This window comes from Mastigoproctus giganteus, chromosome 6 (assembly GCF_048544385.1).
Source record: "Mastigoproctus giganteus isolate SK-2022 chromosome 6, ASM4854438v1, whole genome shotgun sequence".
Classification (NCBI taxonomy): domain Eukaryota; kingdom Metazoa; phylum Arthropoda; class Arachnida; order Uropygi; family Thelyphonidae; genus Mastigoproctus; species Mastigoproctus giganteus.
Window position 1 is genome coordinate 73,973,105 of NC_143580.1, and position 18,559 is coordinate 73,991,663.

Sequence of the window (18,559 nt, forward strand, 5' to 3'; positions counted from 1 at the left end):
TAAAGAAGCACTGCAGGATCATTTAGACAAGACTTCAGTTATAGCTCAGACACAGCATGGTTTTGTTAAGGGGAAGTCTTGCCTGACCAACTTGATTGGATACTATGATGCAGTCACAAAAGAACTGGATGCAGGGAATAACTTTGATATTATATACTTGGACCTTAGAAAGGCTTTTGATACTGTTGCACATGGAAGACTGCTACACAAATTGGAGTGTGACATTGGAGGCAAATTGCTGCTATGGATAAAGGGGTGGTTGAGGGGGAGCAGACAGAGAGTGGTAATCAATGGACACTGCTCATCGTGGACTAATGTTATTAGTGGAGTCCCTCAGGGCTCAGTGTTGGGTCCATTATTGTTTTCTGTATTTATAAATGATATTGATGATGGTATATCAAGCTTAATGTCCAAGTTTGCAGACGATACAAAGGTTGGCAGGGTTGTCAAGGACACTACTGACACTATGCTGCTGCAACAGGATCTGGAAAGGTTGACCAGATGGGCTGAGAGGTGGCAAATGAAGTTTAACATTGACATATGTAAAGTACTACACATGGGAAACAGCAACCCCAGAGCAACGTACTCTGTGGTACTACACTGACAGTGGTAGAGAATGAAAGGGACTTGGGAGTGGTTGTGCAGGCAGATATGAAGTTCTCTGAGCAGTGCAGACGGGCTGCAAGAGTAGCTCATGGAGTATTGTCAATGATATACAGGAATTTTTCCAGCAGGGATAAGGAGGTGATTATTCCATTGTATAAGGCAATGGTCAGGCCACACCTATTGTACTGTATACAGGTCTGGAGGCCTCATTTCAAGAAGGATGTAGAGCTGCTGGAACGAGTACAGAGAAGGGCAACAAGATTAGTGAATGGAACAAAGGGGTGCTCTTATGAAGAAAGGCTTAAGTTTTGCAAATTACAGTGTCTGGAGACTAGGCACCAGCAAGGTGATCTGATAGAGGTGTATAAAGCCTTGAATGGTTTAAGCATGATCAATGCTGATGGGATTCTTCCTCTAGCTCAGAAAAATCACCTGAGAGGGCATAAATTCAAATTGAGGAAAGACAGATGTAGGATAGACGTGCGGAAATTTGCCTTTAGCCAGCGGGTGGTTGGTTGGTGGAACAGACTTCCATCCCTTGTGGTGGAGGTTGATAGCCTAAATAAGTTTAAGGCTCAGCTGGACAGGTATTTTGAACGAACAGAGGGGTGAAGTGGTAGTGAGTTTTTTTTTTTTTTTTTTTTTGGCTGATGCTGCATAAGCTTGCTTTCTTGCATCAAATGCCTCTACTAATGCTAATGCTAATGCTTAATCCGCTCTCTGAACACCATGGGATAAATGCTAATTACACAAATGGTTCCTCCCAATGCATCGGCCATGTACAGAACGTCATCGACATAAGTGAGACATCAATGGATCGGCAATTTAGTTGTGTCTTTGGTTAGCTTGGCAATAACTCATTTGTAGTCCTTGTAGTTTTTCATTTCAGATAAACACAAATAAAGGAAAGAAAAAAAAAGAACCAAATCTTAGGTACGAAAAGGACAACACTGGTCATTGCTAGAATGTTATGTGACAAATTTGTGTATTGTAAAATAAAACATATAGCTCTCTGACAACAATCTGTGTACCCACATACATAAAAAATGTAAAATAAAATTAACACTCGAATAAAATCAGATGTGATGTACAGTAAACCCCTGCGAATAGCGGGGGTTTACTGTACTGATTTAATATAAAATGAAACCTAAAAAAAATGTGAATTTTAAAGCACCATGAGCATTTTCCGCCATAAAAAAACATGGGTGTGGCTAAAATTATCTTTCCCGGTCAAAACAGCACTCAATGGGTGGGGGGAGAGGGGTGACAAAATCGCAAGCGTGGATGTTTCTTGCTAATCCTTGTTCAGTATGTGTTATGCGCTTGTCATGGAAGGTTTTGTCGTTTGCTTTTAATTTATATGCTTATAAATTGAATACATTTATCAATTTATAAATTGATATATTTACAAAAGTGATAAATCTACCGTTTTGCAGTGTAAAACAGACTTTTTCGAGCGTGTTAACGGAAGAAAGTGTCTTTATTGCGGACAAGTTCTTTCTAACCCGTACAAAAATATGGCTACGAATAACAAGGGAAATGTGAAAAGATCAAAGAAGGTGATAACATTAGCGAATAAAATTGAGTTATTAGACAAAATTTCTAATGGTGAAAGCATCTCCTCAGTGGCAAAACATTATAAAATCAATGTGTCAACGGTACGATCAATCAAAAAATCGGAAAAAAAATCCGCCGTAGTGTCCGTGAAAACGCGATAATTGCTTCAAAAATTTGCTCTGTAACTTATGATGTTAAATTAGAAAAAATGGAAAAAGCTTTAAATCGGTGGATAGAAGACCGAATTCAAAATAAAATTCCCTTAAGTTCACTCATCATTCGTGAAAAGGAAAAACTCCTTTATCAACACTTTGGCGAAACTGGTGATAAAACTGGCGGGATAAGTTTTTTAGCTAGCAAAGGCGCTGGTTTAAAAGATTTGTTTGAAATTTCTAATAAATATTACATTTAATATTAAACTGCTTCTTATTTTCATTTCAATGCCATATGCTTGCATTTCACTATGTACTGTCTATGTACATAGTCATATTATGAAGGTACATATAATACATACATACATGGGACAAAATTTTAGACTAGTTTTTCTTATATATTTCATACTTTGGAACGGAACCGCTTTATTACTATGGGAGCCATAACTCAGTATTCGCATTTTCGGTATTCTTTAGCATTAGCATTAGTAGAGGCATATGATGCAAGAAAGGAAGCTCATGCAGCATCAGCCAAAAAAAAAAAAAAAAAAAAAAACCCTTCCACTTCACCCCTCTGTTCATTCGAAATACCTGTCCAGCTGAGCCTTAAATTTATTTTGGCTGTCAACTTCTACAATAAGGGATGGAAGTCTGTTCCACCAACCAACTACCCGCTGGCTAAAGACATCTATCCTACATCTGTCTTTCCTCAATTTGAATTTATGCCCTCTCAGGTGATTACTGCATCAGCATTAAGCATGCTCAAACCATTCAAGGCTTTGTACACCTGTATCAGATCACCTCGCCGGTGCCTAGTCTCCAGACATTGTAATTTGCAAAACTTAAGCCTTTCTTCATAAGAGCAAATAGTCGTTCCGTTCACTAACCTTGTTGCCCTTCTCTGTACTCGTTCCAGCAGCTCTACATCCTTCTTGAAATGAGGCCTCCAGACCTGTATACAGTACTCAAGGTGTGGCCTGACCATTGCCTTATACAATGGAATAATCACATCCTTATCCCTGCTAGAAAAATTCATGTATATCATTGATAAGACACCAAGAGCTAATCTTGCAGCCCGTCTGCACTGCTCAGAGAACTTCATATCTGCCTGCACAATTACCCCCAGGTCCTTTTCATTCTCTACCACTGTCAGTGCAGTACCACAGAGTTGATACGTTGCTCTGGGGTTGCTGTTTCCCATATGTAGTACTTTACACTGTCAATGTTAAACTTCATTTGCCACCTCTCAGCCCATCTGCTCAACCTTTCCAGATCCTGTTGCAGCAGCATAGTGTCAGTAGTGTCCTTGACAACCCTGCCAACCTTTGTATCGTCTGATACAAAGGTTGGCAGGGTTGTCTGATTTAAGCTTGACATACCATCATCAATATTATTTATAAATACAGAAAACAACAATGGACCCAACACTGAACCCTGAGGGACTCCACTAATAACATTAGTCCACGATGACCAGTGTCCATTAATTACCATTCTCTGTCTACTGCCACTCAACCATCCCTTTATCCATAGCAACAATTTGCCACAATGGCACACTGCTCCAATTTGTGCAGCAGTCTTCCATGCGCAACAGTATCAAAAGCCTTTCTAAGATCCAAATATATAATATCAAAGTTATTCCCTGCATCCAATTCTTTTGTGACTACATCATAGTATCCAATCAAATTGGTCAGGCAAGACCTTCCCTTAACAAAACTATGCTGTGTCTGAGCTATAACTGAATTCTTGTCAAGATGATCCTGCAGTGCTTCTTTAACCAGTGCTTCCATTAATTTTCCTAGAACAGAAGTTAAACTCACAGGTCTATAATTACTTGTGTCAGCCTTTGATCCTCCTTTGTGAATTGGGGTTACATTTGCAATCTGCAGTCTGTGGGTACCTCCCTTGAGTCCAAGGAAGCTCTCATAATAATGGCTAACGGATTGCTTACTTCCTTTGCTGCCTCGTTTAATATAACTGGATAGATCCCATCCACCCCAGGTGCCTTTCTTGTATTTATCTTCAACAATTTCTCCTCCACTTGACTCTCAATTATTACAAGATCATCTAGCTCACTGCCAGTGTTTATTTCATCTATGGCATTCCCCTTGCTGAATAACTGCTCATGTGTGAATGTAGATGCAAAATATTGATTTAGTTTGTTAGCTACCTGAGCAGGATCATCAACAGTTGAACCATCGATATCAAGTGGATCAATCTGATTCATCTCCTTCCTTCTAGAGTTTACATAAGTAAAGAACTCCTTGCTGTTTTTCTTTGCATCCCTTGCGAAAGATTTCTCGTAATCTGCCTTCGCCTGCCTAACCTCCTTTGTAACTTGGTTACAGATCAACTTATATCTATCATAGGCTTCTGTGTCACATGTTAATTTATATGTATCCCATGCATTTTTCTTCTCTGCCATATGTCTCATTAGTTCATCTGACATCCATTTAGGCCTGAACCTTGAGCAAGATTTCTTAGTTCGTATGTAAAGCCTAGTAGCTTCCAAGATCCGTTCTTTGAATGCTTCCCATTTTGAGTTTGCTGTTGGTAACATCATCAGTTGGTCCCACTGTATAGAATTTAAATACTGTCTCAATCCACCGTAGTCGCCTTTACGAAAGCAATAACCCTTCCCTTTACCCCTGATGGTAGTTACCTCCTTGAGTAAATCCCACGTAAGCACACTGTGATCACTGCCACTTAGTGGTTCCTGTACCTGCAGATTCTTAATGCATGAAGAATCACTACTGATAATCAAATCAAGAGTATTGCTCCCTCTAGTTGCCTCCCGTACATGCTGATTTAGAAAACAATCATCCAATAAATCCACAAAAGACCTGCTAGTGTGTGAGTGACCAACCTCTCTGAAGATTTTACTCATCACAGTCATTAGGCCTATAGCACACTCCTATTCTCAATTTTGATCTCCCAATGCTTATGTCACACCAAACTGACTCGACACTGCACTGTCCAGCGATGTCGACTGGCTTCACTGCCTTGGATTTTATGTGTTTCTTAACTAATAGCATAACCCCTCCTCCCTTCCTATCTTGTCTATCCTTTCTGTAGACGTTGTACTCCCCAAATTCCAGTTCTGCATTAATTATATCTGTGTGACACCACGTCTCTGATATCGCAACAATATCCGCCTTTGATGCTTTGAGCAATACCTCAAATTCATCAAATTTATTTACCAAACTCCTAGCATTGGTGTACATGCAAGTATACATGCACCTGTTCTTTTTCTTAGCTACCCTAACACAACCCATGTGTTTACTTGTACCCCAATGACTCCCAGCAGTCTCTGAAATATCCTGCATCTTATTTTCCAAGCTGCTGCTCATTTCAATAGAAGCAGTGCAAGAATCACTTTCACCTCTGCCAGTGGCTACTGTTAATCTATTAATCCTTGTATTCCCCCAAATCTAGCAGTTTTCCGACCCACCTAACACTGCCTCGATAGCATTAGCATACATTCTTGCTTAATATCATTAGTGCCAACTAATTATTCGCGGAATTTCTCTGGAACGTAATCCCCGCGAATAGTTTACTGTATATGTATATTTGGCACTGGTTTTGCTGAATATTTCACGACTATCTTTTATTTGCTACTATTTCTATAAGCGTGGCACAGTCAAAACAATACTCGGATGGCCAGTCGCTGTGCTGAAAAGAATGTGTTACGTTTAATTAAAAAAAACTGTGTGTGTGTTGTACAGAGCATGGACAGCGGAAGTTAAATGAAACTTCTTTAGGAGAACATTAATCACTTGACCGGGGATACCGAATTGACCGTATGAATCCTGTAAGTGACGAATCTGCATGAATGGGAGCTTTGGAGATACGAGACGTTCCATTACCAAATCTAGTATTCGACAAGTGCTCTGGCATCAGATGATATTTAAAACCATTTGGCTTCGATAAAGCTGGAATCACTTTGTTCTTGAGAGAGCTATAACAGCTGGTACAGCCCAACATTTAACTTACATCCTCATTTGGAAATGCTGTTTGAAGATGAGCGTGTCTCAAGCTGCTACAATCTTCACATCATTCTTTAACCAAAGCAGATCACACACGGAACAGACTGAACCGAAATCATTATCCAATATTGTATGTTTAAACTGTGCGTGGATGCTTCAGTGTTTCTTAAAATCCTGTTGCTTACCCCCACTACGTGTTGAACGATTTGATGGAGTACTTCTGGAAGTCGGTTTTGGCTTCTTTGCTTTTCATTTACAACTGGGCTTCGAGGACTCTTCATCGTTTTCATTTGCAGTATCAACTTCCATGACTCCTTCAAAATTCACTTCTAATATTTCTGGGGAGATGTTAGGAGATGTTTGTTCAACTTCATCGCACGCTGTAATTTCTTCCCCTCTCGAAATAGCCTAGATTTCTCCTTTGTACTCAATGGAGGTGGTTTTGGTGATCGTACTGCACGTATATATGCTGTATATGCCTTACAATGTTCACTATTAGTCTTCGACATGTTGAATTTTAAATTATTTTTGTTGAAATTTTTTTATTAAATACAGTGAAAAATAATGAAAGAAATAGCATGACGCAAACAGTAGGGATACTGATTGGGTCCATAATTCCATCCCATTCCTGGGCGAAGGATCCAAAGCTCGAATAGACCTTTTCACAGCATCCCAAAGGTGCTCCACAGGGTTCATGTCCGGTGAATGGCAAGACCATTCCATGGTGGTAAAATCTTCGAAATGCACTTTGAACCACATTATAGTCACCACGACTCTGTGGGGAGGCGCAATATCCTGCTGGAAGAGCCCATTGCCCTGTGGGTGCATGATGACCATGAAGGGATGTAGATGGTATGCAAGGATGGACACATATCCTGGACTGTTCAGAGATGCATGTAGAGGTACTAGAGGTCCCAACGTGTGCCAATTGAACAAACCCCAGACCATTACCGACCATCCACCTGCCTGAACAGTTCGTGTTGACATGACGGGTGCATAGCTTCGTGTGGTTTCCACCAGATATGCATCGTCCTGTCTGCTCAAAATAACTGGAAATGGGACTCATCGGACCCGGAGACCAGTCTCCAATCATCCAAAGTCCAATGGCAATGTTCTTTCGCCCAGTTGAGGCGTTAAGTCCTGTGTCATGGTGTTAGCAATAGGACTCTGGTGGGTCAGCGGCTCCCATAACCTATTGCAGCTAATGATGGCCTGATGGAGATGTTTCTGGCACCTCCCTTGTTGAAGTCAGCAGTGATATGTGCCATTGTTCCTCTCCAGTTGGCTGAAACAATGTGAAACAGCATCAATGATGAGATGTTATTCCGGAAATGGCGTAATCCCAATACATTCGTGATACTGTCGAACAGGGATAGTGCAATTTCTGTACTACCTCCGCAATAGAGTGACTAGGCATCAGGCACCCACTATCATCCCTCTTTCAAAGTCGATAACTCACGACATTTATTCATACCGACATCGAGTTGCTGTCTATGTGAATGCAGTGTACCTATATACCTGCCAAAAGGTGGGCTTGTCCACTAGTGAGAGGGGTGATAGTGTTGTTTTTGCCTAGGAACTCCATGAATTCTATCCTTTTGGTGTAATATAATATAATAAATGCTTACTCAAATATTCACTTTGAGTGCATCACATCAAAATAGTGCAGGCACAATCAGGAGCAGTCTTTCACAGTTTTTGCAATTTCGATTACTCTCTAACATCCTCCGAATTGCTGGCCCATCCCCCTTTTGGATGCAATAGATTTTTCCACTTTTGTATGACTGTGCTCTTGAGAAAGAACTGCCATTCTCATTCAAAAGTTGATTTCTGTTCTGGATATTGTAAAATTGTCATATTAGAACTGGAGCTGAACTTTTATCTATTACCAAAGAACTTTGTAGAGCTGTCCAAAGAGCAATTCTCATGCAAGTTTTCTGTACCACTTCACAGTCTTTCAAAGATAGATGTTGATGTAGAAGGTAGCTAGATGGCATATGGTTAGCCAGATCAACATGTAATTTTCAAAAATGTTGTAGCAAATCAGTTCACCTGTTCTCTTTTGTGTATCTACACACTTTAAAATATCATGCATCGACAAAATCAATGTGTTAGATGAAAATCAGATTTTCCTAGAGGTTAAACAATGTAAAATAATGCCAAAAGTTCTCTTGCAGAACAATGCATCATACTTAACAAAAACTAACTAATAAATGAACACCTTTTATTCCTGAGAGATATAGATGCCTATATATATATATCTAGATATATATGAGTGGTGATCAATTTTGGAAATGAGATGTCCTGCATGCTCTTATTGTTATTATTTGGTTTTTAGGAGCATTAGCAACTGAGGCCATATTGCTCCGGGGATATGCGGTGGTCATTCCCTGACCTTTCCACATCCTCCATATTTGGTGGCTCACGGGCTCGAACCCTGGTCTAATCAAGAAGCATGTGCTACGCACTGCTGCTCCTGCCCACCTGGCTATGGAGGTGCCCCTGCATGCTCTGAGGAATTTTATTGGTTAGTTGCAAGCCTTTTAGCAGATTTGTACAAGACTACAATAAACTAGTAGGGATCAGAGTGTTTTTTATTCTGAAGGGAAAAGTTTGAAATTGTTGAGTGATTTTACTGGCCTCATGATCCAATAGATCTGTATATGAGACTATGACAGGCTAGTAAGATTCAGAGTTGTTTATTTTGAGGGTGAGAGGCTGACAATGACTTCATTGGCCAGGTGCAAACTATGGCACAAAATCTGTGATATTTATTTTCTTTTCAAATGTAGCTGTTGATAAGCTCAAAGTTCTTTGTTCTGAGGCAAAGAGTTTGCAATTACTCAAGAACATTTTTGGTTGTGTAGAAATTGTTTTTATAGGTGTGTGCACAAGATTATGCAAGTTTTGTAAACTTTTAGGCATCTACAGCCCATACTAAAATATAATTTAGTTTTGTCTCGGAATGAGACAAAGCAACAGTTTCATTGTTTCTAGCCTCACAGTTTCCAGAGTAGTTCAAAACTGTCCCTACTCCCCAGTAATAACATACAAATTGACAATTTCTAGTCTTGCTTAGTCTTGTCCAAACAATATTAAATTTTTATTTTATATCACAATACATTTTACATTTCTTATATATTTTTGATTGATTCTATAGTTAGAAAGACAGTCACAAACTCATAAATTTCCCTAATGTCCTTTTTCTTTCTGAACAGTATGAGAGAACTAACCATCAAACATGAATCAAGACTAGTGAATTGCAGCATCCATTACATCAGTGGCAGCTTATCTAATGGGGCAACCCATTAGTGGGTCACTGTACTTAATGTATATTTAGTGTAAAAATTAGGTCTAATTAAGCGTGAAATCATACAGTCATTTTTGAGTGAAATACATCGAACAGAACACAAATTCCTTCCAGAAGGGATGAATTTCATCAAAATGCACCTATCCATTGGGTTATACTTGAGATTTGTAGACCAGCATGAATGTGTTAATTGGAATAGTGAATTTATTCTTGTTATTCAAGTGTAATAATTCATAATAATATCAAAGTACAGTCTGTCCTCGTATAGCACGATAGTTGTGTTCCTAGAAACCCTCGTGCAATGCAAAATCGTGCAATATAAACAACAGGCCCTATGGGAAAAGTGGGTTAGCCACCCAAGATTGAACACACATTTGGAACCAAAACATTACCAAACACAATAAATAATCGGGTAATTTTAATCATTATAAAATACGTAAGTATTTTATAACGATTACGATTAAAATACGTAATAAAAAATAATATAATATTTTTTTATTTTTATTATAATATAATAAATAATAAAAAATATTTATTTTTTTATTATTTATTATATTATAATAAAGTATTTTTAGTATTTTTTAATACTAAAAAAGTATTTTTTACGAATAAAATACTTATTTTATTCGTAAAAAATTTATTATATTAAATAAAATAGTCGTAATAAAATACTTACCTATTTTATAATACTAAGTCGTAATAAAATGCTTACGTATTTTATTACGACTATTACCTAATAAAATATTGCTAATGCTTTTGCTTCTATCGTAAGCAAACTTGTTTTTTGTTTGATTTTCTATCCAAACAGATAGAAAATCGAAAAACAGATAGAAAAGACAGCTGTTCCATCTCTTCAAATTCTTGTGTCTTAATCTAATGGATTTTAATTACACTTTGTGTTGTTACCGCTATGAAAGTTGTTTTTATTTTATCTGCATTCTTTGTAATTCTCGGCGTTGCCTCATTTGGGTCTATAGCACGTGCAATATCACATGGTCTTTCATTTCGCTCAAAGCGTTTCACAATTTCATATTTTTTCTCTATCGACAGAGGCGGACTGGCCATAAGCCTTATCCGGGAAATCCCGGTGGGCCGGAGGCCGGTGTGATTTTGGCCACTATAAATTTTCCCGGGTAAGAATTTTTGACCCAGTCCGCCTCTATTTATCGATATTGCTTCTTTTTTTTTTCTCTCTCTGAATCTGCAGTGTCTTCGCCAGGACGTTTCCTTTTCACACCTTTTAAGTATTTTACTCATTTTTAAAGCACAATTACAAAACGAGGAGGCACGCTTAATACACATAAACAAAGCTGTGCGCGTGTAGCAACTGAATAAACAACACCGTAAAGGCCGAGATACACTTAACACCTCACATTTTACTAAAGCACATTTCTGGGGGTTACTACCATAAAATAATTTCCAGTTGCATTTCTGCTAGTGGAATCTGTTATAAACTGGTCGTAAACTCGATCTAATTGCAATTGCAAATTATCGATAGCTGGAATTGTGTGGGTTTTTACGTTATTATGGTGAAATGTGTTTCCCCTTCACTGACATAAAACACATAAATACATTTTCAGAATCTTCTTCATTCCTATCGTGTTGCGTTCAGTTGGGGCGATTCCGCGTTCGACTGCCATTTCTTGTAAACACAAAGGCGAATCGTGTAAGCGAATTCGGTTCGTGTTATATAAGATAACGTTCCCCTATTTATAAATCGTGTGTGATCGAATTCGTGTAATGTAAACACGTGTTATACGAGGACCGACTAATTTACATCACAGGGAAAGGGTTTGTGATTCCTCATTTCTTTAATTTAGGAAACCAATCTGGATAATCTAAATAATGCCCACAAAAAAGGGGGGGGGGGGAAGCCACATAAATACACACATAAGCTTGAAAGATAATTTTTTTGGATTAACTTGTAGATATTAATCTAATTTACATCTGGAATTGAAGAACCCTTTTTATTATTAATTTTATGATTTCTTATTTGTCATATTAGGTATCGAGACTAACTCCAATATAACTGAAAATTGTCCTAAAAGTTCTAACAAATACTTTATTTAAATTAATGTTGCTTTTAAAAATGAGTAACTTAATTCTTTAATCAAAAAATAACTTTTTTGATTATTTCAAAAAAAGAAAGATTCATTCCTGTAAGTCACTGTTATAATATACGAGTGCAAATCTATAGAAAATTCAAAAAGTGATGACTAATAGTGGTAACCAAATGTAACTTAAGGTAAATTTTATTTTACCTGAAAATCTCACAGATGACTGGAGAAGTTCGTAGTTTCCTAAAAGGTTATAGTTATTTTGAAGATGGGTTTGCAAGAGTTGAGTACTTCTCACTGCAGAAATACCATATTCATCCTTCCAAATAACAACAAATCTGACAATGATGCTACCAGGACTGAAAAGATTAAAAGTCATTAAAACATAATTGTAAACATGCACATGGTTAGTTAGTTCTTTTTAACTTGGCTATATTAATGTCTAAGCAAATTTTCATCAGAGTTATAAGTTCGGATTTACATCTTATTTAGAAGTATTCCAAGAATCATGTGTTATACCAAAAATTTTGATTTCTAAAAAAAAAGAAAAAAAAATACTATGTCATCACAATGTAAGGTCATGTTGTTACAATGTTTTATAAATCCTGAATGTGCAGAACTGACTCATGCCACCCTATACGGAAATTACTCATACATATTCTACTTTTCTTCCAATGTGTTAGGGAAAAAAGAAAAATGGTAATAATTTTAAAAAAATATATTAATACAGCCACTCCCTGATTAACGTGAGGGTTACGTTCTGCAGAACTCTACGTAAGTTGGAATTACCCCATGCTTGTGCAGCACTCGCAACTATGTTCGCTGAATTGATTGAATCAAAAAAGAAATGTTCAACGAACATGTGAATAGAATTATTTATTGTATTTATTCAATTTTTTACCTCATGCACAGGAAAAATTACAAAAATGTGCAAATTAAAAAATTTAAAAATTATAAAATTACAAAAAATGAGAGGAGACAGGCATAATGTCAGTAAGTTTTACCTCTTGAGCATCGTTGCCAGAATCGACGTCTTCAGCTGATAAGTACGGCGCTGTGGAGATTGAGGGCTGTGGAGATTTAGAAGGAGTCGGCTGCTCAACCTTACGAAAGAACATATTAATGGATGACTGGACGGTGGATTTTTTCTTTTCGTCATAAATTTCTTTGTAGCAAGCAAGCACATCATTCATCCCTCTGTTAACTTTTAAGAATCACTCGCTGTCAGGATCCATCTTCTCAAACCTCACCATTGCCGATGCAATTTCACAAATTGCCATTACCATCTCTCTGGTGAAGAAGCATCTGGGCTCTTTATTTGGTTCATTGTGAGCTTCGTCTGAATTTTCACTATCGCTGGCTGCAAGTCAATAAGTTCTTTGTTAGATAATTCCTTCTCTTCTTCCTCTATTAACTCCTCCACATCTTTGGCAACAACCTCCAACTGAAGTAGCTCTGCAACCTTTACAATCTTATCTGTAACCTCTTCATATCATTCGTCATTTTTCAAAATCTTCGAAGCCTTTTACATGCGATGGGCATATTTTCTTTCATTCACCTTTTAAACAACTTTTAGTAATTTCCACCCAGGCCTTATTAATGTTTAAGATGGCATGGTAAATATTGTAAGATTTCCAAAAGTCTCTTAACGTAAAATTTTCTCATCGTCTACTGCAGACAATGCCTGAGCAGATGTTGTGCATACATAGTATGCTTTTAAATTCGAATTAACACCCTGATCCATAGGTTGGATGAGTGAAGTCGTGTTTGGCAGTAGAAATATGACTCTCATGTCTGAATTGAAATCATCTAGATGCGTAAGATGTCCAGGAGCATTATCTAATAGGAGAAAAATCTTGAAAGGAAGGTTGTTGTCTTTACAACATTTTCCAACCATGGGAATGAAGCAGCATTTAAACCAATCCTCGAAGAGAGATACTGTTATCCATATTCTCTGGTTCGATTGGAAATGCATAGGTCATCATCATCATCAGCCATTTTCAATCCACTGCAGGATGAAGTCCTCTCCAGCAACTTTCCAGTTCCTTCTGTTTTGAGCACTGACCATCCATTTACTACCCACAAACTCATGAATTTCATCTATACATCTCCGCCTTTGTCTTCCAGGTTTTCTTCTAGCTCCTCTTCATACCATTCCGTTATTTTCTTAGTCCATCTGTCATCATGTGTTCGAGCTATGTGTCCTGCCCAAGACCATTTTAGTTCTTTAGTTTTGATAAGAATGTCCTTTACTTGAGTTTGCTGCCTAATCCATGTGTTTTTCTTCTTATCTAACAGTCTGATTCCCAATATAATTTGTTACATTCTTCGCTGTGTAGTTCTCAGCTTCTCTTCCATTCTTTTGGTGAGTACCCAAGTTTCACTTCCATAAGTCATGGTGGGGAGTATACACTGGTTCATTATTTTACGTTTCAGACAAACTGGGATATTGCTCTTCAGTATGTGACTATATTTCCTGAATGCTATCAATCCAAAATTTATTCTTCTCTTGACTTCCAGCCATTTATCATTATTACAGCTAATAACTTGTCCCAAATAAGTATATGACTCCACCTTTTCAAATACTGCTCCTTCAATCATTATTTCCCTATCTGTGGCATACTTGTTCATCATTACTTTTGTTTTAGCCATATTTATCTTTAGTCCAGAATCCTTACTAACCGGGCATAACTGATTAAGATTTTCCTCTAATTCTTTGGGATCGTGGCTTATGACCACAATGTCATCTGCAAATCGTAAATGGTTTAGGTACTCTCCGTTCACATTGACTCCTTTCTGCGACCAGTCTAATCTTCTGAAAGCTTCCTCAAGGGCAGCAGTAAACAGCTTCAGAGATATTGTGTCTCCTTGTCAAACTCCTTTCTCAATTTTAAATTTCCTACTGTCTTTGTCTAGTCTAATAAAGGAGGTAGCACTCTCATATATTTTCTTCAAAATCATAATATATGGGGTATCTATGCCTTGTCTTTGCAGTGCCCGAAACATTACCTTATGCTGTATGGAGTCAAATGCCTTTTCATAATCCACAAATGCCAGGCATAATGGTGTTTTATATTCATTTGCTTTCTCCATTAGCTGTGATATTACGTGAAGGTGATCCATAGTTGAGAATCCTGTCCTAAAGCCAGCTTGCTCTTTCGGTTGATTCTCATCAAGTATTCTTTCTAATCTGTTAGTAATGACCCTTGTGAACAACTTGCAGATGTGGGACAACAAGCTAATTGGTCTATAATTTCCAATTTCTGATTTATCTCCTTTCTTATGCAGCAAAACTATGGTTGCATTATTCCACTGCTTAGTCGTCACACCTTTTCTAATGCACTTTGTGAAGAGCCTTGCCAGTTTTTGTGTTATGTCTCTTCCTCCCAATTTTAACAACTCTACAGTAACTTCATCTTCCCCTGGGCTTTCTGATTCTTCAATGCATGTTCTACCTCATCAGGAAGAATATCGGATATGTCAAATATGTTGCTACTTTGCAATCCACCTTCCCCACTGCTGGCATCATTCCCCTGCTCCTTGTATAATTCTCTATAGTAGACTTCTGCTATTTGAATTATGCCTTCTCTGCTGTTTATGAGTACACCATCGCTATTCTTCAGTTTCAGTATCATTTGTCTTTCTGTATTACTGCTGATGGCTGCTGATTTAAATCCTTTGTTTCCCTTAATGCTTGTTCTACTTTTCTTGTGTTAAATCTTCTTATGTCCTCTCTGAGCCTCTTTCTAATGGGCTTTGCATAACTCAGTATACTCAATTTTCTCCCTGTCAGTGTTTTTCTTGCTTTTCATTTGTCGTCTTTGGTTCATCATGACAAGTGTTTCTTGACTAATTTTTTCTTCTTTGGATTTCTTTTTCCCTATAGGTTTCTTGGGCTTTATCACTTTCAGAAAGTTGTAATATTCCTTGTCGATATCTTGGTCCTGAGCAGTCTGCAGAAGCTCAAACTTGTTCTTCAGTTCCAGTACATACTGCTTTTTCTCCTCTTCTGTTATCTCAAAGACTTTTGTATTATTTACTCGAGTCAGTTTTTTCCTCTCCTTTCCTACATCTATATCGTGTACATCTTACTATTCTGTGATCACTTCCAACATTTACCTTATTCAGGACGGTAACATCATTCACAATATATCTTATGTTAGTGAGGATGAAGTCGATTTCATTAGTAGTTAATCCATTTGGACTCTTCCATGTCCACTTTCTGTTCACCCTTTTCTTGAAAAAAGTGTTAATTACTGACAGTCCTTGAGATTCTGCAAATTCCACAAGTCTTTCACCTCTTTCATTTCTTTCACCAATTCCAAAATTTCCTATAGTTCCCCTTTCTGCGCTGTTTTGTCTTTTTCCAACCTTAGCATTGAAGTCCCCCATAATAATAGTGTAGTGGGTTTTCTGCTCATCTAGAAGACTCTCAATTTTGGTGAACATTTCTTCAACCTCTTCATCATCATGGCTCGATGTTGGTGTATAAATCATTATAATCTTTAGCTTGTACCTCTTAGAAATCTTGAGTATTAGTCTTGACACCCTTGGTGATGTACTTTTGAATTCCAAAATGTTGTTTTTAAAATCTTTAGGGACCAGAAACTCAACTCCACCTTCACTCCTTTCACTGTTTCCATTGGTGTACAGCAGATTTCCACTTGATAAACTTATAAGTGATCCATTTCTTCTTCTTGTTTCAGCCAAACTGATGATATTCCATTTCACATTTTCTAATTCCTTTTCCAGCTCTAATATCCTGTCTTCACCGATGAGTGATCTTACGTTATAACAGGCCAAGTTCAGTTTCCGTGCATGGCAGCCTGGTCGTACCCAGAGATTCTTAGCACCCTCTGCTTCCACTCTGATCCTCTCGTTGCCGTAAGAGGGAGATTGAAGCTGCTGGGGACTGAGGGCCATTTGTTTTGTTGCGCTGTCATATGCTGGAGGGTTTGGTCTTTTCCTCTTCACGCTGACCAGGCGTCTCGAAGAGAACCACTCTACACGTTCGTTGCCACCTAAGTGACGTAACAGGGCTTACCATCGAGAAGGTGTGCATGAGTGGATTTTAGGCAGGCAGGCCAACCGGACTTCTCCTAAATCTTCTGTAACAGAGAGATATTGGATCCATCAGTGTTTTAGGCTGAGTGTCTGATAGCACACAGGATACCTGTTCCCCTCTAAGCCCCATGCATAGGTAGGGGGGGGACTTTATTGATGCCCTTAAATGCACAAGGATTTCCAGAATGGTACACAAAGCAGTAGTATCAATCTGTAATCTCCTGCTGCATTAGCCCCAAGCAACAGCGTGACCCTTTTGAAGCCTTGAAACCTGGCATCGTCTTTTCCTCTTTGGCAATGTAGGTTCGATCCAGCATTTTTTTCCAATACAGAGCAATCTCATCAACATTAAAAATTTGCTGCATTGAGCAGCCACCTTCATCAATAATTTTTTTCAACACATCACGAAATTTCTCTGCAGCTGTAGAATAGGCACTGGCGACTTCACTGCATACTTTAATATTTTGGAAACCAGCACGATGCTTTAACCTATTAAACCACCCATTGCTTGTCACGAACTTGGCTTGGGGTTCGCTGTACTTACCCTTAATATCTTCATAAATACTTCTTGCTTTTGCTTGAATGCCCATTGGACTCAGCGGCACTTGCTTCTGAATCTGATTTTCCATCCATATTATTATCTTTGACATATTCTTTTATACGTGCACTGTCCTTTAAAATAGTATTCACTGTTGAAGCAGCGAGACCTAATTCCCTTGCAATAGATGACAAACTTTGTCCTGCTTCGTAATTCTTAATTAATCATCTTCATTTCTAAATCAATTTTGTTTCGTTTCCTAGCACTGCCAGCACTTGACTTTCCATTGGTCCCTTTCCCTTCATCATTGTAATACGTATATAGGAATGAAGAGAAGTTTCTTAAAATTTGTTTTTTATATGACTGAAGATTTCCGTGAAGGGGAACACATTTCATCATAATAACATAAAAACCCACAGAATTCCAGTTATCGGGATTATCGCAAATGCCGAGTTTACTACCCGTTTATAATAGATTGCGCTAACAGAGAAGCCCAATAAATTGAAGTGCAAATTGTTTTTATTGTTTTTTGGTTGTGACCTCCAGAAACGTGCTATTGAAAAATATCACAAAGGCATTCAAAACTGATTCTTATAACGGGAACATATGATAACAATGAAAATGTAGTGCAATTTCCATTATAAATATGACCTTTTAGAGAGATAAATAGCTTAGTAATATAGCGAAATTTTCAACTTCCAAGGACTTGGAACGAGTTACAAAAAAAAATGAAAATAAATAAAAAAACAATATGTTATTGGATTCACATTACGATATTTTCACAATACTTCCATTTATCCCTACAGATGCAAAATGTGTTTCCATATTTTTTTATTATTTTTTTTTTTCCAGTTTGCACCGGCTGGCAAAAACTTGTGTAAAGTCAAATTTGCGTAAGTCGGGGAGTTCCTGTACTCTTATTTCTGTTTGATCCAAAAGTTGATGCATTATTTAGTAGCACAATCTATTACGACATTTTAGCAATTTTCATATATTTTAATTATTGCCTTTTTGATGAAAACACATTTAAATCCTAAGTACAAAATACTTATCTGTGAGATTTTTTTGTATGCTCTTCCTCTTTATTAACTAGTTTCTGAGTTAAATTCTTTTTTGCACCTTCAAATGAAATCAGTGTAGATCATTTTCAATCACTTGTGGTGCAATGCAGATTACATGAGTGTCAGCCATGAAACATGTTTACCACTTTTCTACCCCACATTTACGACTTTTATAAACACTGACTATTCTGACACATTATGTTCCATTACCTGTCAGAAGAGTGGTTGATG

General features: G+C 37.7%; 1 protein-coding gene across 1 annotated transcript in view; it reads right to left on the minus strand.

Moving 5' to 3' along the window:
- LOC150084411 (uncharacterized) overlaps positions 1–18,559 on the minus strand; it is a 646,726-nt gene that overhangs the window by 248,307 nt on the left and 379,860 nt on the right. Inside the window, exon 7 of the mRNA XM_090376219.1 lies at positions 11,870–12,024. Coding sequence (XP_090232345.1) covers positions 11,870–12,024 — 155 coding nt within the window. The remainder of the gene's footprint in view (positions 1–11,869; positions 12,025–18,559) is intronic.